Genomic DNA, 26,722 nt, shown 5'->3' with positions numbered 1-26,722 from the left:
GATATTATTGCCATTGTAGTTGATGCTCTCCATACAGCCTTTGAAATTTTTTTCTGCTGTTAGAACTTGGCTTCCCAGAAAAAGGCATGCCTCCAAAGGTTATCTTTGAATGTATCAGAAAATGAAAGACAGTTACTGGAGGACAAGGGCTTAGAATTTTTGCTTACTAGAAAAAGAAAGTATCAAACAAGTACTGGAAAAGTAGGAAAAAGTTAAGTTTCAAGGACATTTCCATCAGAAAGAATGGAAATGAAGAAAGAACGGAGCCCCCAGGCTGGTTGTTGAGTGAGAATTACTGCTTACCCAGCATCCGTTTGCTTCATCAAATGTCCCCCATCTGCTCACAGAAACCTCTCTAAGATGCTTTTCTGAAGAATATTTGGCAGCATGTTTCCCAGGGCTGATGCCTAGGGGAGAGGGTTACATGGAGACTTGCTGTCTATCTTGATGGCAAACCCCTCCTAAGTAGGAATCCAGAGCTGGTGACTCACTTTGTAGTCTTGTATAGGTCTGGGGCAAGACAACATTATGGCAGTGGGGAGATATTCATGGTCAGGCTGGACAGGCCTCTGAGGTCTCTGACCTCTGTGGGTGTCCCTGTTCATTACTGGGGAACTGGACTCAATGGTCTGTAAGAGTCCCTTCCAACTCAAAAAAAAATTCTATGATTCTATGATTCTATGAATATTCCTGGTTTTATTACAAGTACAAATACTGATAAAGCCTACATTCAAATTGTTTATTCCTTGCTTTTGGAGAAGCTAAAACACTAGCACTAAGAGTTTTAATCAACGTAGATAATAGCTTGTCAGTTGTTATGCACAGTGGTACGTGCACCCAGTTTGAAATTTCAGTGCCATTAATGTTTTTAATTTTTTAAGTGATATGACACAGTACATGCAATCAACAATAACGAACATACCATGGTTCAGGACCCCTGATCTCTCAGCTAGTAATTTAAAATATTTTCATGTGTAGAGACAAGACAAGTATTATGTCCTAAATGGAGTCTAGGTCCCCAGCACTATTTCTCTCTCTATTTGATCCCTAAAAACAACTGTTCTCTTGCCAAAGATTTTGCATCGTTAAATCTCCTTTCTGAAACAATGAATATTGTGTAGTTGCAGGCCACTTTTTCAAACCTGTGGACATTCCCTTTGCTTCTACTTCTTTAAGCAACCTGCAGTTGCAATACACTTTTGCAGTACAGTCTTGAACCTCTTTATTCCTTGTTTTTCAGTCACCATGGGCTGTGTCTGTGCTGTCTTTGTAACCAGGACCAGGGAATGACCTCTTTTCTCCCAGTCAGTTTTCTCAACACATCTACTGGTGTGGATGAAGCAAGCAAAGGCAACAAGAAAAGCAAATACAATTATACTAGCAAGCAGGAGTATCATTTATTATAGATGATAATCACATGTTGGTTTGTCACTAGGTGTGTTTAATCAACAACTTTCTTTTTGAAATAAGAGTGAAGATAAAAGAAAAGTTCAAATAGGATTCCTACATGTCTCGTTTTCATTAAAGATTAGATCTGCTACAACACGATGAACTGAGGATAATATAATGTAACGTCCAAACACTTTTTTTCAAGTAATGTTAACACTGAATGAAAGGTATACAGGCTTCAATGAGATTAGGCAGTTGAGGCCTAGTTGAATGCTATTTGTTGTTGAATGGTATTTGTGACAGTGTTGAAAGAAATGGCTGATGTTATTGTAAAGTTACTGTCTGTCATCTATGAAAAACGGTGTTCTGCACAGGTCTGTGAGTGTTAGAAATGGGCTTTCTTGAAGAGCTGTCTTTATGGAAAAGGAGGCATTGCTTGCAAACTGGTAAATTGGGAAAAAAAAAAAAAAAGTAACATTTCTGATTTCCAATTTAGTTATTAGAAAATCCCCATCATCTCTCTTTATATTATATGAATACTCCATGGTGTCCTTGGGATGACAAGATGCCTGTACTGCTATTTAGATATGCACAAATACAACAAATCCATGGGCAGATCTTTCCCCTACTGCATTTTTTTAATGTATTTCTTTATTGCTAAACTAAAAGGAAAATAATAGTAGAAAAAATTCAATCACCTTAATCAGCACATGCAAGTCTTAAAAATCTTTTTCTTGCTCTGTAATACTGAAAAGACCTGATGGGAAATGTTACCTTCCAAATTTTGCTCTGTGTATATGCATTCCCTATTTAAACCCTCACTCAGCAAGAGAAGGAAAAACACTTCTCAGTTTCAGTGTAAGTGCCCCATGGAATTTTCTACAGGAAAAATATCACTTTAGATCTGTCAGACAATAACATTTTATTACCTCAAGGATGTTATCTGAACCTGAGGTCTAATATCTAAATGAACTGCAGTTCAGATTATTTGAGATTTAGCAGAAAGACAGAGGGATGGAAAGTTTCATAGAAAGATTCTATGGGGAGAAGTCTCATTCATTTATTGTGGATAAATATGATGAAAAGGTATTCATATACCAAGTTTTAATAACTGTATGGTTAACAGGAGGAACAGTAGACAGCTTTGAGCAGTAGCTGACATACAGAACAGGAGAGTTGGAAGAGTAATATTTCCAAGAAGATTAATTTAATTTAAAGGCAGAATGTTTTTTGGCTATTGGAAAGTTCTCTGTTGTGTTGAGCAAAAGGATAGATATACTGGCTGAAAATAAACCTGTAAAAGTGAGGTAATGCATTTACTAAAACAACAATAATTGCTATATCAGGATGGATCATATATTAAAGGCAATAAAACTCTGATTAATAGCTGTCAGGTTATTTCTTTATTTTCTCAAATATTTATTTGAGCGCAACATACTATAAATACTTTAAAGAAAATGTTTATCTTATATTTGTACATGATTGCACTCAGTAATACATGGAAGAGCAGCCACTGAAGTGGGAGGATCATAAGCCCAATGTATGTGAAGAGAGAGAGCAATAAATTTGATTCTTCTCAGCATTTTTCTGTTACAGGTTTTGAGAAACTTGTTAGATTTTAGTACCTGCAAATGTAAATGAAACCAACATAAAATACCATACATAACCTTATTACTTTAAATAACATAGAAAATATGGATTGGAAGACTCGTGTGCATGTTCTTTTTTTCTGTCTTAGACCTGAATAAAGCTGTAAAGAAGAAATTAATGCTCTAGTAAGTCACTGTCAACTCTTGCAAGTCCATTTGGGAGAAAATTTGACACTCCATTTTTTTTTTCTTGTTGTCCTTCTATCTCCTTACTCTCCTTTCTGTGTATGTTTATTATTTGCCTCATTTCTGTGAAAACAAATCAGGCTCCATTAATAAAAGCAAAAACTGTTTAAGGCCATCCATCTTACTCTTTCTCCTCAAAGGTTTGCTGCCACTTGTTCTATCACAGAGGACTGCAAAACTTTTTTGCTCCACATTGTTACCCTCTAAAGATAAAATGAATAAATTGCTTAAGAAGATGTTGAAAGACTCTTAATGGTGCATTTATGATCATAACATACGTATTTGTGAGACCTAAGGATTTTTATTCATTCTATTTTTGTTCAATGTAAAATCAAGATTAACTTCTTAGATTTTCTGGACATCCTCGTTGTATAAATTTAATTTTTTACTCCTTTTCCTTGTACAACTTCTGAAATCTGACAGTAAGAACATTTTTATTTTTGTCTCAAACCTCTTTTTTATTCTTTGTCCATCTATTTTTTTTTTCCCCCTATGATGCTTCTTATAACTTTACCAATTACTTTGTGTTCCATTTCATTACGTTATTTATTTTTGCTTTTTCTTTAGGGCAGGATATGTCTACTGCTATGCATCTGCACAGTTCCTACAATGGAGCTTTGATCCTGGTTGGATTGCTTAAGTGCCATTAACATAAACGTGGTTAACAAAAATAGTAGTTTCAGCTTAGTATTTTTCATGCTAAATCAGGTTCAAAACTAGAAGAATAAAAGTTTTTTTGTAAGAAACATAAACATCCATGTTGATTTCATAAGTGAAACTGATTCTGTTTTTGAAGAGCGGAAGAAATTTAAATAATTCACCTGAAAGCAAAGTTCACTTCTGTTTCTATATTCTCAGAAGTGAATCATCAGATTAAACTAGCATGCCACAGTTTAGTGGTAAACCTCTAACACTACCAAATCTACATATGTAGATTTTGCTTTAATGTCACAGGCAACAGAATGTAATCAACTAACAAACAAAACAAGCAAACAGAAAATTCACATCCAAATAAACCAGAAAGAGGAGTTTATAGACACTCTACAGAACTGTTAGCTGTGCTATGCTTTTCAAAAGCTGGAATTTGTCCTACAGACATCTCAGAAGTTGCACATCTGTCCAAGAAGAATCATTGCACTTTATTTCTACTGTACATGTTTATCTTATATCTTATTCTTCATTACTGTTATGTACTATGCAAAATACATAAAGAAAAAAAGCAGTAATCAAACTATACATACTGTGAGCAGGGCTTTGTGAAGGCTGCAGTACTGTACAGAAGAAAGCCTTGAACAGATCTATCTCAAATTCAGGGTAATAATACATTTATTTCCTACCCACATTGCTCATGTAATCCACCAACTATTTTAGGAACGCCTAGATTCTTAAAAATACAGAAATTAAAGTGATTTCCTGATCAACCCTTACAGAAAGACACAAGTTTAAACATGAAAGCAACTATGAATGCTTTGGAGAGAAAAAAATAGAATGTAATGTTAATAATCCCTGTAATGTTAATAAGCTAAATAACAGTTTCAAAGTTTAGTATCTTGATGCTTTACGGAGCTCCCATAAAATGGCTCTGAGCCTTCCCTTTCTAATGATTTTGCACACCCACGCAACTTGCTCTGTGGGGATGGAAGATAACAGGATTTAGATCCTTGACACACTGCAATTGATTTAACAATAAATATTGTCCATCCTAGTTTTGGGTTACTATAAGATGAAAGCAAAAATGTATATACTGATCTACTGGTTTTCTTTTAAAAAACATTCACCTGATGCTGAAGGCTAATTCTGTAAAGCTGAAACTTAAATCCCAGCAGAAACAGGTTCCCAGATATTAAAAACAAACAAACAAACAAACAAACAAAAATCATAAAAGTATGTATAATGAAATCTTTAGGCATGTGACAAACTTTGTTTTATATATTATATGATTTCAGAACATCTGTCACACACACTCACAAACTTTCCTTAGAAGGAGAAGCAGAAGTTTAGATGATGATAAAGTTATGTTCTTACCACATTAGAAGGTTCCAATTTCTTCCTTCTAGCAAGGTCAGTGATATTATTGCCATTGTAGTTGATGCTCTCCATACAGCCTTTGAAATTTTTTTCTGCTGTTAGAACTTGGCTTCCCAGAAAAAGGCATGCCTCCAAAGGTTATCTTTGAATGTATCAGAAAATGGAAGACAGTTACTGGAGGACAAGGGCTTAGAATTTTTGCTTACTAGAAAAAGAAAGTATCAAACAAGTACTGGAAAAGTAGGAAAAAGTTAAGTTTCAAGGACATTTCCATCAGAAAGAATGGAAATGAAGAAAGAACGGAGCCCCCAGGCTGGTTGTTGAGTGAGAATTACTGCTTACCCAGCATCCGTTTGCTTCATCAAATGTCCCCCATCTGCTCACAGAAACCTCTCTAAGATGCTTTTCTGAAGAATATTTGGCAGCATGTTTCCCAGGGCTGATGCCTAGAGGAGAGGGTTACATGGAGACTTGCTGTCTATCTTGATGGCAAACCCCTCCTAAGTAGGAATCCAGAGCTGGTGACTCACTTTGTAGTCTTGTATAGGTCTGGGGCAAGACAACATTATGGCAGTGGGGAGATATTCATGGTCAGGCTGGACAGGCCTCTGAGGTCTCTGACCTCTGTGGGTGTCCCTGTTCATTACTGGGGAACTGGACTCAATGGTCTGTAAGAGTCCCTTCCAACTCAAAAAAAAATTCTATGATTCTATGATTCTATGAATATTCCTGGTTTTATTACAAGTACAAATACTGATAAAGCCTACATTCAAATTGTTTATTCCTTGCTTTTGGAGAAGCTAAAACACTAGCACTAAGAGTTTTAATCAACGTAGATAATAGCTTGTCAGTTGTTATGCACAGTGGTACGTGCACCCAGTTTGAAATTTCAGTGCCATTAATGTTTTTAATTTTTTAAGTGATATGACACAGTACATGCAATCAACAATAACGAACATACCATGGTTCAGGACCCCTGATCTCTCAGCTAGTAATTTAAAATATTTTCATGTGTAGAGACAAGACAAGTATTATGTCCTAAATGGAGTCTAGGTCCCCAGCACTATTTCTCTCTCTATTTGATCCCTAAAAACAACTGTTCTCTTGCCAAAGATTTTGCATCGTTAAATCTCCTTTCTGAAACAATGAATATTGTGTAGTTGCAGGCCACTTTTTCAAACCTGTGGACATTCCCTTTGCTTCTACTTCTTTAAGCAACCTGCAGTTGCAATACACTTTTGCAGTACAGTCTTGAACCTCTTTATTCCTTGTTTTTCAGTCACCATGGGCTGTGTCTGTGCTGTCTTTGTAACCAGGACCAGGGAATGACCTCTTTTCTCCCAGTCAGTTTTCTCAACACATCTACTGGTGTGGATGAAGCAAGCAAAGGCAACAAGAAAAGCAAATACAATTATACTAGCAAGCAGGAGTATCATTTATTATAGATGATAATCACATGTTGGTTTGTCACTAGGTGTGTTTAATCAACAACTTTCTTTTTGAAATAAGAGTGAAGATAAAAGAAAAGTTCAAATAGGATTCCTACATGTCTCGTTTTCATTAAAGATTAGATCTGCTACAACACGATGAACTGAGGATAATATAATGTAACGTCCAAACACTTTTTTTCAAGTAATGTTAACACTGAATGAAAGGTATACAGGCTTCAATGAAATTAGGCAGTTGAGGCCTAGTTGAATGCTATTTGTTGTTGAATGGTATTTGTGACAGTGTTGAAAGAAATGGCTGATGTTATTGTAAAGTTACTGTCTGTCATCTATGAAAAACGGTGTTCTGCACAGGTCTGTGAGTGTTAGAAATGGGCTTTCTTGAAGAGCTGTCTTTATGGAAAAGGAGGCATTGCTTGCAAACTGGTAAATTGGGAAAAAAAAAAAAAAAGTAACATTTCTGATTTCCAATTTAGTTATTAGAAAATCCCCATCATCTCTCTTTATATTATATGAATACTCCATGGTGTCCTTGGGATGACAAGATGCCTGTACTGCTATTTAGATATGCACAAATACAACAAATCCATGGGCAGATCTTTCCCCTACTGCATTTTTTTAATGTATTTCTTTATTGCTAAACTAAAAGGAAAATAATAGTAGAAAAAATTCAATCACCTTAATCAGCACATGCAAGTCTTAAAAATCTTTTTCTTGCTCTGTAATACTGAAAAGACCTGATGGGAAATGTTACCTTCCAAATTTTGCTCTGTGTATATGCATTTCCTATTTAAACCCTCACTCAGCAAGAGAAGGAAAAACACTTCTCAGTTTCAGTGTAAGTGCCCCATGGAATTTTCTACAGGAAAAATATCACTTTAGATCTGTCAGACAATAACATTTTATTACCTCAAGGATGTTATCTGAACCTGAGGTCTAATATCTAAATGAACTGCAGTTCAGATTATTTGAGATTTAGCAGAAAGACAGAGGGATGGAAAGTTTCATAGAAAGATTCTATGGGGAGAAGTCTCATTCATTTATTGTGGATAAATATGATGAAAAGGTATTCATATACCAAGTTTTAATAACTGTATGGTTAACAGGAGGAACAGTAGACAGCTTTGAGCAGTAGCTGACATACAGAACAGGAGAGTTGGAAGAGTAATATTTCCAAGAAGATTAATTTAATTTAAAGGCAGAATGTTTTTTGGCTATTGGAAAGTCCTCTGCTGTGTTGAGCAAAAGGATAGATATACTGGCTGAAAATAAACCTGTAAAAGTGAGGTAATGCATTTACTAAAACAACAATAATTGCTATATCAGGATGGATCATATATTAAAGGCAATAAAACTCTGATTAATAGCTGTCAGGTTATTTCTTTATTTTCTCAAATATTTATTTGAGCGCAACATACTATAAATACTTTAAAGAAAATGTTTATCTTATATTTGTACATGATTGCACTCAGTAATACATGGAAGAGCAGCCACTGAAGTGGGAGGATCATAAGCCCAATGTATGTGAAGAGAGAGAGCAATAAATTTGATTCTTCTCAGCATTTTTCTGTTACAGGTTTTGAGAAACTTGTTAGATTTTAGTACCTGCAAATGTAAATGAAACCAACATAAAATACCATACATAACCTTATTACTTTAAATAACATAGAAAATATGGATTGGAAGACTCGTGTGCATGTTCTTTTTTTCTGACTTAGACCTGAATAAAGCTGTAAAGAAGAAATTAATGCTCTAGTAAGTCACTGTCAACTCTTGCAAGTCCATTTGGGAGAAAATTTGACACTCCATTTTTTTTTTCTTGTTGTCCTTCTATCTCCTTACTCTCCTTTCTGTGTATGTTTATTATTTGCCTCATTTCTGTGAAAACAAATCAGGCTCCATTAATAAAAGCAAAAACTGTTTAAGGCCATCCATCTTACTCTTTCTCCTCAAAGGTTTGCTGCCACTTGTTCTATCACAGAGGACTGCAAAACTTTTTTGCTCCACATTGTTACCCTCTAAAGATAAAATGAATAAATTGCTTAAGAAGATGTTGAAAGACTCTTAATGGTGCATTTATGATCATAACATACGTATTTGTGAGACCTAAGGATTTTTATTCATTCTATTTTTGTTCAATGTAAAATCAAGATTAACTTCTTAGATTTTCTGGACATCCTCGTTGTATAAATTTAATTTTTTACTCCTTTTCCTTGTACAACTTCTGAAATCTGACAGTAAGAACATTTTTATTTTTGTCTCAAACCTCTTTTTTATTCTTTGTCCATCTATTTTTTTTTTCCCCCTATGATGCTTCTTATAACTTTACCAATTACTTTGTGTTCCATTTCATTACGTTATTTATTTTTGCTTTTTCTTTAGGGCAGGATATGTCTACTGCTATGCATCTGCACAGTTCCTACAATGGAGCTTTGATCCTGGTTGGATTGCTTAAGTGCCATTAACATAAACGTGGTTAACAAAAATAGTAGTTTCAGCTTAGTATTTTTCATGCTAAATCAGGTTCAAAACTAGAAGAATAAAAGTTTTTTTGTAAGAAACATAAACATCCATGTTGATTTCATAAGTGAAACTGATTCTGTTTTTGAAGAGCGGAAGAAATTTAAATAATTCACCTGAAAGCAAAGTTCACTTCTGTTTCTATATTCTCAGAAGTGAATCATCAGATTAAACTAGCATGCCACAGTTTAGTGGTAAACCTCTAACACTACCAAATCTACATATGTAGATTTTGCTTTAATGTCACAGGCAACAGAATGTAATCAACTAACAAACAAAACAAGCAAACAGAAAATTCACATCCAAATAAACCAGAAAGAGGAGTTTATAGACACTCTACAGAACTGTTAGCTGTGCTATGCTTTTCAAAAGCTGGAATTTGTCCTACAGACATCTCAGAAGTTGCACATCTGTCCAAGAAGAATCATTGCACTTTATTTCTACTGTACATGTTTATCTTATATCTTATTCTTCATTACTGTTATGTACTATGCAAAATACATAAAGAAAAAAAGCAGTAATCAAACTATACATACTGTGAGCAGGGCTTTGTGAAGGCTGCAGTACTGTACAGAAGAAAGCCTTGAACAGATCTATCTCAAATTCAGGGTAATAATACATTTATTTCCTACCCACATTGCTCATGTAATCCACCAACTATTTTAGGAACGCCTAGATTCTTAAAAATACAGAAATTAAAGTGATTTCCTGATCAACCCTTACAGAAAGACACAAGTTTAAACATGAAAGCAACTATGAATGCTTTGGAGAGAAAAAAATAGAATGTAATGTTAATAATCCCTGTAATGTTAATAAGCTAAATAACAGTTTCAAAGTTTAGTATCTTGATGCTTTACGGAGCTCCCATAAAATGGCTCTGAGCCTTCCCTTTCTAATGATTTTGCACACCCACGCAACTTGCTCTGTGGGGATGGAAGATAACAGGATTTAGATCCTTGACACACTGCAATTGATTTAACAATAAATATTGTCCATCCTAGTTTTGGGTTACTATAAGATGAAAGCAAAAATGTATATACTGATCTACTGGTTTTCTTTTAAAAAACATTCACCTGATGCTGAAGGCTAATTCTGTAAAGCTGAAACTTAAATCCCAGCAGAAACAGGTTCCCAGATATTAAAAACAAACAAACAAACAAACAAAAAAAAATCATAAAAGTATGTATAATGAAATCTTTAGGCATGTGACAAACTTTGTTTTATATATTATATGATTTCAGAACATCTGTCACACACACTCACAAACTTTCCTTAGAAGGAGAAGCAGAAGTTTAGATGATGATAAAGTTATGTTCTTACCACATTAGAAGGTTCCAATTTCTTCCTTCTAGCAAGGTCAGTGATATTATTGCCATTGTAGTTGATGCTCTCCATACAGCCTTTGAAATTTTTTTCTGCTGTTAGAACTTGGCTTCCCAGAAAAAGGCATGCCTCCAAAGGTTATCTTTGAATGTATCAGAAAATGGAAGACAGTTACTGGAGGACAAGGGCTTAGAATTTTTGCTTACTAGAAAAAGAAAGTATCAAACAAGTACTGGAAAAGTAGGAAAAAGTTAAGTTTCAAGGACATTTCCATCAGAAAGAATGGAAATGAAGAAAGAACGGAGCCCCCAGGCTGGTTGTTGAGTGAGAATTACTGCTTACCCAGCATCCGTTTGCTTCATCAAATGTCCCCCATCTGCTCACAGAAACCTCTCTAAGATGCTTTTCTGAAGAATATTTGGCAGCATGTTTCCCAGGGCTGATGCCTAGAGGAGAGGGTTACATGGAGACTTGCTGTCTATCTTGATGGCAAACCCCTCCTAAGTAGGAATCCAGAGCTGGTGACTCACTTTGTAGTCTTGTATAGGTCTGGGGCAAGACAACATTATGGCAGTGGGGAGATATTCATGGTCAGGCTGGACAGGCCTCTGAGGTCTCTGACCTCTGTGGGTGTCCCTGTTCATTACTGGGGAACTGGACTCAATGGTCTGTAAGAGTCCCTTCCAACTCAAAAAAAAATTCTATGATTCTATGATTCTATGAATATTCCTGGTTTTATTACAAGTACAAATACTGATAAAGCCTACATTCAAATTGTTTATTCCTTGCTTTTGGAGAAGCTAAAACACTAGCACTAAGAGTTTTAATCAACGTAGATAATAGCTTGTCAGTTGTTATGCACAGTGGTACGTGCACCCAGTTTGAAATTTCAGTGCCATTAATGTTTTTAATTTTTTAAGTGATATGACACAGTACATGCAATCAACAATAACGAACATACCATGGTTCAGGACCCCTGATCTCTCAGCTAGTAATTTAAAATATTTTCATGTGTAGAGACAAGACAAGTATTATGTCCTAAATGGAGTCTAGGTCCCCAGCACTATTTCTCTCTCTATTTGATCCCTAAAAACAACTGTTCTCTTGCCAAAGATTTTGCATCGTTAAATCTCCTTTCTGAAACAATGAATATTGTGTAGTTGCAGGCCACTTTTTCAAACCTGTGGACATTCCCTTTGCTTCTACTTCTTTAAGCAACCTGCAGTTGCAATACACTTTTGCAGTACAGTCTTGAACCTCTTTATTCCTTGTTTTTCAGTCACCATGGGCTGTGTCTGTGCTGTCTTTGTAACCAGGACCAGGGAATGACCTCTTTTCTCCCAGTCAGTTTTCTCAACACATCTACTGGTGTGGATGAAGCAAGCAAAGGCAACAAGAAAAGCAAATACAATTATACTAGCAAGCAGGAGTATCATTTATTATAGATGATAATCACATGTTGGTTTGTCACTAGGTGTGTTTAATCAACAACTTTCTTTTTGAAATAAGAGTGAAGATAAAAGAAAAGTTCAAATAGGATTCCTACATGTCTCGTTTTCATTAAAGATTAGATCTGCTACAACACGATGAACTGAGGATAATATAATGTAACGTCCAAACACTTTTTTTCAAGTAATGTTAACACTGAATGAAAGGTATACAGGCTTCAATGAAATTAGGCAGTTGAGGCCTAGTTGAATGCTATTTGTTGTTGAATGGTATTTGTGACAGTGTTGAAAGAAATGGCTGATGTTATTGTAAAGTTACTGTCTGTCATCTATGAAAAACGGTGTTCTGCACAGGTCTGTGAGTGTTAGAAATGGGCTTTCTTGAAGAGCTGTCTTTATGGAAAAGGAGGCATTGCTTGCAAACTGGTAAATTGGGAAAAAAAAAAAAAAAGTAACATTTCTGATTTCCAATTTAGTTATTAGAAAATCCCCATCATCTCTCTTTATATTATATGAATACTCCATGGTGTCCTTGGGATGACAAGATGCCTGTACTGCTATTTAGATATGCACAAATACAACAAATCCATGGGCAGATCTTTCCCCTACTGCATTTTTTTAATGTATTTCTTTATTGCTAAACTAAAAGGAAAATAATAGTAGAAAAAATTCAATCACCTTAATCAGCACATGCAAGTCTTAAAAATCTTTTTCTTGCTCTGTAATACTGAAAAGACCTGATGGGAAATGTTACCTTCCAAATTTTGCTCTGTGTATATGCATTTCCTATTTAAACCCTCACTCAGCAAGAGAAGGAAAAACACTTCTCAGTTTCAGTGTAAGTGCCCCATGGAATTTTCTACAGGAAAAATATCACTTTAGATCTGTCAGACAATAACATTTTATTACCTCAAGGATGTTATCTGAACCTGAGGTCTAATATCTAAATGAACTGCAGTTCAGATTATTTGAGATTTAGCAGAAAGACAGAGGGATGGAAAGTTTCATAGAAAGATTCTATGGGGAGAAGTCTCATTCATTTATTGTGGATAAATATGATGAAAAGGTATTCATATACCAAGTTTTAATAACTGTATGGTTAACAGGAGGAACAGTAGACAGCTTTGAGCAGTAGCTGACATACAGAACAGGAGAGTTGGAAGAGTAATATTTCCAAGAAGATTAATTTAATTTAAAGGCAGAATGTTTTTTGGCTATTGGAAAGTCCTCTGCTGTGTTGAGCAAAAGGATAGATATACTGGCTGAAAATAAACCTGTAAAAGTGAGGTAATGCATTTACTAAAACAACAATAATTGCTATATCAGGATGGATCATATATTAAAGGCAATAAAACTCTGATTAATAGCTGTCAGGTTATTTCTTTATTTTCTCAAATATTTATTTGAGCGCAACATACTATAAATACTTTAAAGAAAATGTTTATCTTATATTTGTACATGATTGCACTCAGTAATACATGGAAGAGCAGCCACTGAAGTGGGAGGATCATAAGCCCAAAGTATGTGAAGAGAGAGAGCAATAAATTTGATTCTTCTCAGCATTTTTCTGTTACAGGTTTTGAGAAACTTGTTAGATTTTAGTACCTGCAAATGTAAATGAAACCAACATAAAATACCATACATAACCTTATTACTTTAAATAACACAGAAAATATGGATTGGAAGACTCGTGTGCATGTTCTTTTTTTCTGTCTTAGACCTGAATAAAGCTGTAAAGAAGAAATTAATGCTCTAGTAAGTCACTGTCAACTCTTGCAAGTCCATTTGGGAGAAAATTTGACACTCCATTTTTTTTTTCTTGTTGTCCTTCTATCTCCTACTCTCCTTTCTGCGTATGTTTATTATTTGCCTCATTTCTGTGAAAACAAATCAGGCTCCATTAATAAAAGCAAAAACTGTTTAAGGCCATCCATCTTACTCTTTCTCCTCAAAGGTTTGCTGCCACTTGTTCTATCACAGAGGACTGCAAAACTTTTTTGCTCCACATTGTTACCCTCTAAAGATAAAATGAATAAATTGCTTAAGAAGATGTTGAAAGACTCTTAATGGTGCATTTATGATCATAACATACGTATTTGTGAGACCTAAGGATTTTTATTCATTCTATTTTTGTTCAATGTAAAATCAAGATTAACTTCTTAGATTTTCTGGACATCCTCGTTGTATAAATTTAATTTTTTACTCCTTTTCCTTGTACAACTTCTGAAATCTGACAGTAAGAACATTTTTATTTTTGTCTCAAACCTCTTTTTTATTCTTTGTCCATCTATTTTTTTTTTCCCCCTATGATGCTTCTTATAACTTTACCAATTACTTTGTGTTCCATTTCATTACGTTATTTATTTTTGCTTTTTCTTTAGGGCAGGATATGTCTACTGCTATGCATCTGCACAGTTCCTACAATGGAGCTTTGATCCTGGTTGGATTGCTTAAGTGCCATTAACATAAACGTGGTTAACAAAAATAGTAGTTTCAGCTTAGTATTTTTCATGCTAAATCAGGTTCAAAACTAGAAGAATAAAAGTTTTTTTGTAAGAAACATAAACATCCATGTTGATTTCATAAGTGAAACTGATTCTGTTTTTGAAGAGCGGAAGAAATTTAAATAATTCACCTGAAAGCAAAGTTCACTTCTGTTTCTATATTCTCAGAAGTGAATCATCAGATTAAACTAGCATGCCACAGTTTAGTGGTAAACCTCTAACACTACCAAATCTACATATGTAGATTTTGCTTTAATGTCACAGGCAACAGAATGTAATCAACTAACAAACAAAACAAGCAAACAGAAAATTCACATCCAAATAAACCAGAAAGAGGAGTTTATAGACACTCTACAGAACTGTTAGCTGTGCTATGCTTTTCAAAAGCTGGAATTTGTCCTACAGACATCTCAGAAGTTGCACATCTGTCCAAGAAGAATCATTGCACTTTATTTCTACTGTACATGTTTATCTTATATCTTATTCTTCATTACTGTTATGTACTATGCAAAATACATAAAGAAAAAAAGCAGTAATCAAACTATACATACTGTGAGCAGGGCTTTGTGAAGGCTGCAGTACTGTACAGAAGAAAGCCTTGAACAGATCTATCTCAAATTCAGGGTAATAATACATTTATTTCCTACCCACATTGCTCATGTAATCCACCAACTATTTTAGGAACGCCTAGATTCTTAAAAATACAGAAATTAAAGTGATTTCCTGATCAACCCTTACAGAAAGACACAAGTTTAAACATGAAAGCAACTATGAATGCTTTGGAGAGAAAAAAATAGAATGTAATGTTAATAATCCCTGTAATGTTAATAAGCTAAATAACAGTTTCAAAGTTTAGTATCTGTAGTAGGCGTGGCGAGGAGACGGTGTGTGACGGGGTCAGGTTCCCTATGCTCAGGGCTTGCCAGGTGCTGTCCCACGATAGGACAGCGTGTATGCAAGGGGTGTAGACAAAGCGGGACGAGAATATTTAAGTGCCTGCTACATTTTAATAAACGCCATTTTGCTTCACCTATACTTGGGGTCTGTGTGAGCATTTGGCTCCGACCTGGTATGGGGTCGGTTTCGCTGGCAAAGCAGCATCTTATGGGGTGGAAAACGAATGTTGCAGAGAGAGCGGCAACAAGTGGTGACCCCGACGTGATTCACCCTGTGAGTAGTAGCTGCCCGGCGTGCCCGTAAGGCGGTGGAACCTGTGAGGTGGCGGCAGGTCGCCTACGGAAGACACACTGCGGTGGAACCTGTGAGGTGGCGGCAGGTCGCGTGTGTAATTATGGATCAAGTAATTAAGGTACTTTTATATTTTTGTAAAAGTTATTGCGGTAAGACAGTTCCTTCTAAGAAGGAGATCGCGGCCGTGGGGGGGAGCCCGCGCCCGGGAGGGAGCCCGCGCCGGTGGGGGAGCCCGGTTACTGACTGGGCTAAAATTAAAGAGGTAGCGGAAGAAAAGGGCCTAGCGAATCCAGCTGCGTTTCCGGTTGTGGCCTCAGAAGAGGGCCCAATTTGGGTTCCTCTAGACCCGAAAGGGATCACGAGGGTGCTTGAGGCAGTTGAGAAAAAGGGTTTGAAATCCCCCTTGACGATGAATGCCCTCGAGAACCTTACCGCACAGGGGCCTCTCCTACCCTATGATATAGAGAATTTGATGCGTATGGTTTTGAAGCCGGTGCAGTATACATTGTGGAAGGAGGAGTGGCAGGCCCGGCTTAGACAGTTATTGGTTATAGCGCAAAACGATCCAGCGAACGTATTACATAACTCCGACCTTCAGAGATTGATGGGTAGCGCACCAGGTCTGTTAACTGCCCAGGCACAGGTTATCCACCTGAGACCTGGGGAATTAATTGCTACATCTGACGCCGCTTTAGAGGCGTTTAGAAGGCTCGCAAGGAATGCAGAGCCCTCTACCCCGTGGACAGAAATTACACAGGGCCCCACGGAGTCATTTCAGGATTTTGCAAATAGGCTGATAAAGGCCGTAGAAGGGTCAGACCTTCCTAGGGCGGTCCATAGCCCTGTTATTCTGGACTGCCTATATCAAAAGTCGAGCGGGGACATACGCGCTTTGCTAAGAGCGGCACCGGAAAAGTTTCACACCCCCGGTGAGGCCATCAAGTATATTGTAGAGAAGCAAAAGTCAAATCCGTCTGTGGCAGGCGAGGTTGCTGCCGCAGTGGCTGGGGTGATGATGGCGCGCGGGGGCTTTGGCCATCATCACCCCGGCTATCCGGCAGTGGGTCAAGAGGCTCAAGGACCATGTTTTAGGTGCGGCCAGTGGGGCCATATCAGGGCCCAGTGTAGGGCCAGAATAGGCAGCAACGAAAGTCCAGTATGCCAGTTGTGTGGGAGAAGGGGCCACAAGGCGCCGCAGTGTAGAGCTCGAAGTAGACCGCAGCATCCTAATAGATCGAGAGGAAGACCGCGTTCGACCGGGGACCTCCCTGTCCGCTTGCAGTTGGGAGACCTGAGCCAGCCTATGGTTGCTTTGTCTTTGGGTTGTGAGGAGCGCCCTCTAGTGAGGGCCACTATTACGATCACCGATCTCCCACCTGGTTCAGCGGGGCCACGGTCCATCTTTGTCACTGCATTGATAGACTCTGGCGCAGATGTGACGGTTATTGCGGAATCCGGTTGGCCCTCTACATGGCCTACAGGGGCGGCACAGATGATAGCAGGAGTGGGAGGAACAACGCCCACCCGGAGGTCCGCCCAGAAGATTGAGATTATCGTAATCAACAGGGATGGTTCCCTGGAAAGGCCTGTTCTGCTTACCCCGTTAGTGGCGCAGGTGCCGGGAACCCTCTTGGGGAGGGACTTTCTGCGGGGTGTGGCAGCACGCATAACAAATTTATAATGGGGGCCACGATCTGCCAATTGTCAGCGCAGTATGCGATCCCACTGCGCTGGAGACAGGAAGTGCGACCTGTCTGGGTGGATCAGTGGCCCTTACCGACAGAAAAGCTTGTAGCGCTTCACGCATTAGTACAGCAAGAGCTTCGCTTAGGTCATATAGAACCCTCTCTTAGTCAATGGAACACTCCTGTATTTGTGATAAAAAAGCGGTCAGGATCCTATCGCTTGCTGCATGACTTGCGCGCAGTTAACGCTCAGTTAGTGCCTTTTGGTGTAGTTCAGCAGGGTGCGCCTGTACTATCCGCCGTGCCTGCAGGCTGGGGGGTTGTTGTTATCGATTTGAAGGATTGCTTTTTCTCCATACCCCTGGCTGAGCAAGACAGGGAGGCTTTTGCCTTTACGGTTCCTGTCCGTAATAACCAAGGCCCGGCTCGTCGGTATCACTGGCGAGTGCTCCCACAAGGGATGGCGTGCTCTCCCACGATCTGTCAGATAGTGATTGACAGAGTTCTGAGTCCGGTCCGACAGTCCCCTAGACAGTTCCTCCTGCTGCACTATATGGATGATCTGCTGCTATCATCCCCGACCCCATCGGGGCTCCAGTCATTAGAAGCCCAAGTGGTGACGCTCCTGACATCAGCCGGCTTCACTATTTCTGCTGAAAAGATCCAGAGAGGATCGGGGGTCCAGTTTTTAGGATATCGGCTGGGAGACAAAACTGTCCACCCAGTCGGGGTTGACATCAAACCCCGGATACGCACGCTATGGGATGTGCAGAAGCTAGTGGGAGCCCTACAATGGGTTCGAGGGGCACTGGGGATCCCTCCTCGCCTCATGCAGCCATTTTATGAGCAGCTTAAGGGCTCGGATCCGAACGAGGCGCGTTCCATCACGCCCGAAATGGCAGAGGCATGGAAGGAAATAACAGAATCCTGTTGTCAATCGGCTCTGTCTCGATATGATCCTGGAAAGGAGCTGGAAGTGGCTGCCTGTAAATGCGAGAGTGGGGCGGCTGCTGTAATAGGCCATGACTTGGGAGCCAAACCGCAACCATTGTGGTGGCATTTTTCCGTTCAGCCCACGCGTGCGTACTCCTCCTGGCTGGAAATATTGGCTAGGCTTCTTCGTAAGTGCCGTCATACAGCTGTCAGAACCTTTGGACAAGAACCTTCTATTATCTATCTCCCTACATCATTTCGTGATTCTTTACCACTCCCAGAGCCCATCTTGCTTGCTTTGGAAGGGACGTCAGCTTCCCTCACATTTGCGGACTCGCCCCCTATTTTCGAACTGGCGAGACCGTTGCAGCTGTCGTTACGGTGCAGGGTGCAAGACTCGCCCGTGGAAGGGCCTACCCTGTTTACCGATGCATCATCATCAACGGGGCAAGGGGCAGTAGTGTGGGAAACAAATGGTCGCTGGGATTCCATAATCTTCACAGATCCGGGCGCCAGCGTTCAGATGCTCGAGGTCAGAGCTGTTGCGATGGCGATTGTTTATTGGCCCTCCCTTCCCTGTAACATAGTCACAGATTCTGCTTTTGCAGCTAAGCTCGCTTTGAAAATGGGCCATGAAGGCATCCCTAGTACGGAAGCAGCGCTTATCTTAGAAGATGCTTTGTGCACCCGAGTAGAGCCTATAGCAATTTTACATGTAAGAAGTCATTCAGATGTACCAGGATTCTTTTCAGAGGGCAACGCGGCCGCAGATGCGGCTGCAGGATCCCGTGTCCTGACGATCCGAAAGGCCAGAGACCTCCACGCTTCACATAGGCGCCCGGGCACTCGCTCGAGCCTGTGGTATTTCCATTACAGCTGCAAGGGATGTGGTGCAGGCCTGCCCTCACTGTAATTCAGCTCCTGCTATTGGGGCGGGGGTCAACCCCCGCGGCTTAGGGCCGCTGCAAATATGGCAGACGGACTTTACGTGGGAGCCGCGAATGTCACCTCGGTCGTGGTTGGCAGTTACTGTTGACACAGCCTCCACGATGATCGTGGCTACCCAACACGGAAAAGCTAATTCTACCTCGGCCCAGGCCCACTGGGCTGTGGCTATTGCGGTCCTCGGCTTGCCAGTGCAGATTAAAACGGACAACGGCTCATGTTTTACATCACGGTCCACCAAGGATTGGTTAGAGGCCTGGGGAATTCAGCATACTACGGGTATTCCGGGAAACTCACAAGGACAGGCCATTGTTGAAAGGGCTAACCGCCTCCTCAAAGAAAAGATCTATGTTCTTGGGGAGGGGGAGGGATATAACGACAGAATCCCAATAGCAAGACAAGGAGAGATACTGGCCAAAGCTCAGTTTGCCTTAAATCACTATGAAAGAGGGGATGCCAGCAGGGCACCAGTAGAAAAGCATTGGCGACCCAGAATTCTAGAGGAAGGCCCTCTAGTCAAAATAAGAATGGAGGCAGGAATATGGGAGCCAGGATGGAGGATTCTAGTGTGGGGTAGAGGGTATGCTGCTGTAAAACATGTCAATACGGGGAGTGTCATGTGGATCCCGGTGAGAAAGGTCAAACCAGATCTGATGAAAGAGAACAGTAACGAGGGACTCTGAGTTTTGCAGGTATGGCTCCTGTGAACGCCGAAGAAGGAGACAGCCCAGGAACCCCGAAAGAAGGCCGGGAGAAGCGTGGAGGAAACTCAACCGTTGCTGCCAACGAGAAAACGCGTTTCTATCAGGCAAATGCTATGTTTAGTGTGTGTGGTGGTTATTGCTTTATCACAGGGAGCGAGGGAATTCACCTTTTGTCACTGTCAGGGAATTTATGGGTTACTTAGGTAAATAAGACGAGCCAAAACGACTTTTGCTTTAGCTTGCAATCGGCAACCTCACTCTTTTGCACTTGCCTAATGGGCATCCCTCAATACGCGTTAGAAGCCTTTGCGAGGTACACTTCAAACCATTCCAGCTGCCGTAACAACACCGATCTAGCTAGCCAAACGGCATGTTTGATAAAATCTCTGAACGACCCTGGGGTTGCTGCAGCACAGAGCTTGGCTCAGATAGAACGCCTAGCATGTTGGTCAGTTAAGCAGGCGAATTTAACAACATTAGTATTGAATGCGATGTTAGAGGACACAAACAGCATTCGGCATGCGGTGCTGCAAAACAGAACTGCCATCTACTTCTTGCTCCTGGCACAGGGGCATGAATGTGAAGACCTAGGAGGAATGTGTTGCTTCAATCTTAGCGACCACAGCGTATCCATCCATAAAGCGCTGAAAGTCCTGCGAGACCATACGGAGAGGATCCAGGTGGACGACGACCCCATCGGAGACTGGTTCAAGAAGACGTTTGGCAACTTCGGGAGTTGGATTGTGAAGATCGTTAAGGGCATAGTATTAGCACTCTTAGTAATTGTGTGTATTGCCGCTATTCTGCCGTGTGTGATTATGTGCTTTCAGAATTGCTTGCTAAGGATTATGTAGTAGCTTATGGACCAATGCATAGAGTATAGAGTATCACAGGTATCGGGAACAATTGTAGCGTTTGCGTTCGCGCTGTTACGGGATATTACTGAGCATAGGGAGGGGGAGATGTAGTAGGCGTGGCGAGGAGACGGTGTGTAACGGGGTCAGGTTCCCTATGCTCAGGGCTTGCCAGGTGCTGTCCCACGATAGGACAGCGTGTATGCAAGGGGTGTAGACAAAGCGGGACGAGAATATTTAAGTGCCTGCTACATTTTAATAAACGCCATTTTGCTTCACCTATACTTGGGGTCTGTGTGAGCATTTGGCTCCGACCTGGTATGGGGTCGGTTTCGCTGGCAAAGCAGCATCTTATGGGGTGGAAAACGAATGTTGCAGAGAGAGCGGCAACAAGTATCTTGATGCTTTACGGAGCTCCCATAAAATGGCTCTGAGCCTTCCCTTTCTAATGATTTTGCACACCCACGCAACTTGCTCTGTGGGGATGGAAGATAACAGGATTTAGATCCTTGACACACTGCAATTGATTTAACAATAAATATTGTCCATCCTAGTTTTGGGTTACTATAAGATGAAAGCAAAAATGTATATACTGATCTACTGGTTTTCTTTTAAAAAACATTCATCTGATGCTGAAGGCTAATTCTGTAAAGCTGAAACTTAAATCCCAGCAGAAACAGGTTCCCAGATATTAAAAACAAACAAACAAAAAAAAAAAATCATAAAAGTATGTATAATGAAATCTTTAGGCATGTGACAAACTTTGTTTTATATATTATATGATTTCAGAACATCTGTCACACACACTCACAAACTTTCCTTAGAAGGAGAAGCAGAAGTTTAGATGATGATAAAGTTATGTTCTTACCACATTAGACGGTTCCAATTTCTTCCTTCTAGCAAGGTCAGTGATATTATTGCCATTGTAGTTGATGCTCTCCATACAGCCTTTGAAATTTTTTTCTGCTGTTAGAACTTGGCTTCCCAGAAAAAGGCATGCCTCCAAAGGTTATCTTTGAATGTATCAGAAAATGAAAGACAGTTACTGGAGGACAAGGGCTTAGAATTTTTGCTTACTAGAAAAAGAAAGTATCAAACAAGTACTGGAAAAGTAGGAAAAAGTCTATGATGAAGTCATGACTGCAAATATTTTTGGTGGTAAATTGTATCTATTATTAGGTTTTCCCAAATACAGAGAAAATATGTATCACAGTTACATATAGACTGTAACGAAGAGAAGGTCTCTAAAAGGAATGCACTTTTAAATGCTTGGCAGAGCAAAATGTCAGTATTGTTAAGAAACAAGAATTTGTTGGCCAAAGAATGTGCTGTCTGTCTGATCTTGGAGAAGAAAAGTCTGCCTTTCTTTACAAACCTGAATGCAGAAAGTTTGAGAAGTAAAGGTGCCCAGTAAAACCTATTTCAATATGTAGACTGAAACAAACATTAAAATAAAAAAAAATCTACTAAATCAAAAGGGAAGAAGGAAAGTGTTGCTTTATGTAGAACATCCATCAGTTTGGTAGAGTGTCAGAAGTGAGAAGTGGTTGGTGGCAAGTAAGTATTATTCATTCTTTGTCATATATTAAAATAAAGGATGTTTTATTTTCTTTCATGTACCAAACCGTAATACCAAACAGTTCCATTTGTCTTAAATAGTCTATACAACTGCAGATAATTACAGCAACATAAAAACCAGCATTATGACATACCTAGAGGGATTAGTTTGACTTGTGTTTGGTTCCCAGGTCCCAAGATGCCAGTATCTGGGAAAGTGGCAAATGGAAATTCAACTGTGCAGAGGAACAGGAAAAAACCCTATATCTGTATATCAGCAATACAGAAATAATTGATAAAATGCTCAGGAAACAAGCTGTGTTTAACCAGCACTGTCCAATCCAGCCTGTTGCAGGGTCCACGACAGCAGTGAGAGGAAAGAGCAGCAGACAAGACTCCTCTGGCTTGTACCATGGTATTAGTTCTAGCACGTTCTGCTAGAAGTTCTGCATTTGAAGTTACATTAGCAAGCCTGATGTGCTTGGCAACAGCACAACATCTCACTCCATATGTAACGTATTTTCTGTGGCAAAGAACTTCTTTGTTCATAACTCACGGACTTTTGAGTTCCATGCATCTCGTGGGCCTGAGATAAAAGACAATTTAAAAGGAAAGAAAGAAAAAAAAAAGGGGGGGGGGGGATGCTATGATGGTAATGTTTAATATTCGTGTGGGGGGTGAAAGGTGTACTTGAGTTGCCTAAGCACAAGCTTCTACTGCTATTGGTGATACCTGGGGTAGTGTGCCTTAGTAACCTCTGCTTTCTGCTTGAGGAGGTATGCATCTCTATAAATTCTCTGCCATTTCTGCCAACACCATGGGAGTGCTACAGATATCTAGGGGATATATGTATATAAGCTGCTCATTCAGTTTACGTGTTTGTCTTTTTCTTGGATGAGAAATAGTTGCTGTTTATTATTTCCTTAAATGCAACACAAGCATTTACTCATAATATCCAATCTGAGAACACCGTTCTTGTAACTGCTTATGAAAATCATAGATACAGAAATCAAAAGAAACTGTTTCAATCTGCTTGCATTTAAGGAAATAGGAAGTCTCTTTCCACCCTTGCGCATATTTAAGACTGTTTTCTGACAAACTGCTAGCTAAAGGCTTCAGTCTTTCTTTTTGTGCTTACTCCCTCAATGGAATAGCTGAGCTTTTGTAGCTGTCCCTACTTTGAAGTTTTCTAGTGGATCCAGGTTGGTTTAAGTATCCTCTATTCCTCACTTCTGTCTTTTCTACCATTTTCTTCAAAAAGGAGCATGTTAAGAACATAAATTTCTATTCTGTTAAGAGTCTTCTCCTGCAGTTAGCTGGTTAGTAAATAATACTTTGCTCACTCACCTCACTCAACCTGCTGGCCACATTCTTTTTAATGCATCCCAGGATACCATTGGCCTTCTTGACCACAAGGCCACATTGCTGGTTTGTGGTCACCCTGCTGTCTACAGGGACACCCAGGCCCTGTTTGTAAGAGAATGTGATTGACTTCACTTCTTCCAGCAAAAAAAGAGAAGCAGGTCTAAGACATCTGTTTATCTCCAATTTAAACAACTTAATTTAGGTAGAATTATGTGTTTTACAGCTATTCACGTTGCTGTGAAAAGAAGCGCGGCTATACGAATAAGAAGTCGCGCGGCTCTGCCCTCGCAACTCCCCCCGCCCCGCGCACGGAGGCGGCCCCCAGCCGCAGCCCCCAGCCGCAGCCCCCAGCCGCTCCCCCCCTCGCGCAGCGCCACTCCGAGGTGCCGCCTGCCGCAGCGACGGCGGCGGGGAGCCCTCGCGCCCAGAGGCGGCCTTCCCGGGGTCTGCCCTCTCCGCCCCCCTCCCACCTACCTGAGGGCAGCCGGCATCCGTCCGCGCAGCGGCGCACAGCCGGTGGCACCGCGCGCACAGCCTGCCTGCCTGCCTGCCGCCCTCCCTCGGACGAGGGTCCCCTTAGACGAAAGCACAGCCCCAGCCCGGCCGCTACCGCGAGGGACCGCGCCCGCGGCCGGAGCCCGGGGGCCGCGAGGAGGGAGGGCTGAGCGCCCGGTGACAGGTGAGGACGGCCCCCGCGCCGCTCCCTACCTCGCGCCGCTCTCCTCGCAGCCGGCGGCTCGCTTACCCTCGACCGCCGCCGCCCCCTCGCTCCGTTCCCCCGCCCTAACGCGGAGTTCAACGCGACCCCGCTAGCCGCGAGGCCCCGCCCCCCGCCCCGCACTGACGGCTCTCTCCGCCAATAGCGAAGAAGACGGCCGTCCTCGAGCTCCGCCCTCACCTCCTTCGACCAATAAGAGCTATCCGTGGTGCTGCCCCTCTACCTTCCCGGCAGGCTCGGTTGGCTCGCAGCTGCCGAGCAACGGGCGCGGGGCTGCGGGTGGGGCCGCTGAGGCCGGTGGCCGGTGGCCGGTGGCCGGTGGCCGGTGGCCGGTGGCCGGTGGCCGGTGGCCGGTGGCCGGTGGCCGGTGGCCGGTGGCCGGGTGAGGCCCCGCTGCGGGCCGGGGTTGGTGCCGCGGGATTGTGCCCGGGGCTCCTCGTTCGGGAGCTTTCGCCTCATAGATGGACGTTTTTTGTTCCCCTCCCCTTTTTCCCTCTCGGCTCAGCCATCAGGAGGATGGAAATATCTCCCGCACTCACAAAGCTGTAATCTCGGCTTGCAGATTGTGCTGCTGGAGCCTGCGGGGCTGTGCTTCCTGCTCTGCTCACGGGAATTAAAAACGTGGGTGAAAAATAAAGCTGCTTCCAGATGCACTGCGTGTCAGATGCATCGCAGCACGGTGCAGCTCTACCGTAATGGATGCTCCATCCCAGCTCCCATTTTCCTGGAGTGCTACAATGGTTGTTTAAATGAGAAAACCCTGTGGAGTCTGCTGGATGCGGTGTGCCATTGGTTGCAAATGGCCAGCCCAGCACTTCCCACATGAGGATATGAACCTCAAAAACATCCACACAGGCATGGCCACCGAGTTTAGGGCACCGTGGTCCTTAAAGACCAGGTTCTTCATCTGCCACCCCACACAGAGCGTATCCCCAGAATTGGGTGGTGAGGTGCTTTGGGTTAGGCGAGGGATGAGGTTCTGAAGTGAATGCCGTCACCTCTGCTCTCGGAGCATCAGCCCACAGCATGGAGTGCTGGAGGGCATGAAGGATGTGGTTAGTGGGCAGGGTGGTGATGGACTGATGGTTGGACGAGATGATTTTAGAGGTCTTTTCCAACCTTAATGATTCTATGGCATCCCCTCCAGGTGCAGCTCCATGGACAGAGGTGCTCAGGAGCGCACCTCATACCTCCCAGAAAGGTGGGCGCTCAGTGGAACCCAGCAAGGACAAGTCCAGTAATAAGAATCCCTGAGATGTGGCCAGCTAGGGCATCAGACCCATGGACCATCTACTGGATTTTCCAAATCTCCCACCAGGCCTCCTTGTCAAAGCCTCAGAGATTTGTTATTCAGGAGAAGCCCTGCTGTAGCCTCCTAAAGAGATGATTCGTGGTTCATGGCAGGCAGTCAAACTGATTGTCTGAAACACTTGCTCACAAGTCTGCCAAAATTCCCAGTTTATGGTAAGATCTTCCTACGGTACTGTGTCAGGAGTGTATCACGTCACCCTTAGCTGGAAGAATAACTTGAAGAGATTTTTCAGCATTCTTTTCTTTCAGAAAATGCTAGTATTTCTGGGAGAGAAGACCATCTAGTTTTGAAAAAGCAGGGAGTAGTGAGAGGAAAGGTCCTAGTGTTTGGGGTGAAAACAACATCTGGAGAGGATGAGCATGGTGTTTCTGGCAGAAAAGTTCCTGTATTTCTGGGAGAAAAGTGGTATTTCTGGGAGAAAATGTCATCTCTTAGGCAGAAAGCTGGTATTTCTGTGGTCCAATGCCCTATTCTTGATGGAAAGTATCATCGTGTGGAGTGTGAAGTAGTACTTGTGGGATGAAATGCCATCTCTGTGGGAGAATGGTGGTATTTTGTCGAGATAATGTCATATTTTTGGAAGAAAGCTGGTTTTTCTGTCAGAAAATGTGATAGTTTTGGCTGAAAATGAGATATTGGGTATTGGAGTGTTATATTTTTTGGAGAAGAAGGAAACTGATATTTCTGGGAGAAAATATCATGGATTTGGAAGAAAAGTTCATATATCTTTGACAAAGCTGGCATTTCTGGGAGAAAAGATGGTATTTCCGGGGGAAAATGTCCTCTGTTTCGGGGAATGCTGGTATGTCTGGAAGGCAATCTAATTTGGGAGGAAACTGTGATATGAAGTCTAGAAAAGTATGATGGTAAGTCTCATCCTGTGGAGTGTGAAGTAGTACTTGTGGTAGAAAATGTCATCTGTTTGGGAGAATGGTGATATTTGTGGGAGAAAAGATCGTATTT

The 26,722-nt window shown here is 41.2% G+C and overlaps 1 protein-coding gene across 1 annotated transcript; it reads left to right on the top strand.

The window, feature by feature from the left end:
* Window positions 1–15,239: 15,239 nt before the first annotated feature.
* LOC149911966 (endogenous retrovirus group K member 6 Gag polyprotein-like) lies at window positions 15,240–17,367 on the top strand. The gene has a single exon (XM_090132998.1). It carries the CDS (start codon window positions 15,787–15,789, stop codon window positions 17,365–17,367), a length of 1,581 nt encoding a protein of 526 aa, XP_089989124.1. The 5' UTR covers window positions 15,240–15,786.
* Window positions 17,368–26,722: the final 9,355 nt, after the last annotated feature.

This window comes from Phasianus colchicus, unplaced genomic scaffold, assembly GCF_987193195.1.
Source record: "Phasianus colchicus unplaced genomic scaffold, bPhaCol1.hap1.1 HAP1_SCAFFOLD_49, whole genome shotgun sequence".
Taxonomy (NCBI): domain Eukaryota; kingdom Metazoa; phylum Chordata; class Aves; order Galliformes; family Phasianidae; genus Phasianus; species Phasianus colchicus.
Note: the sequence above shows the minus strand (reverse complement) of the source record. Positions and strands in the feature narration are given on the sequence as shown.

Bases quoted from the DNA above. Each gene is read 5' to 3' on its own strand.
- LOC149911966 (XM_090132998.1), top strand. From the start codon at position 15,787: ATGGATCAAGTAATTAAGGTACTTTTATATTTTTGTAAAAGTTATTGC.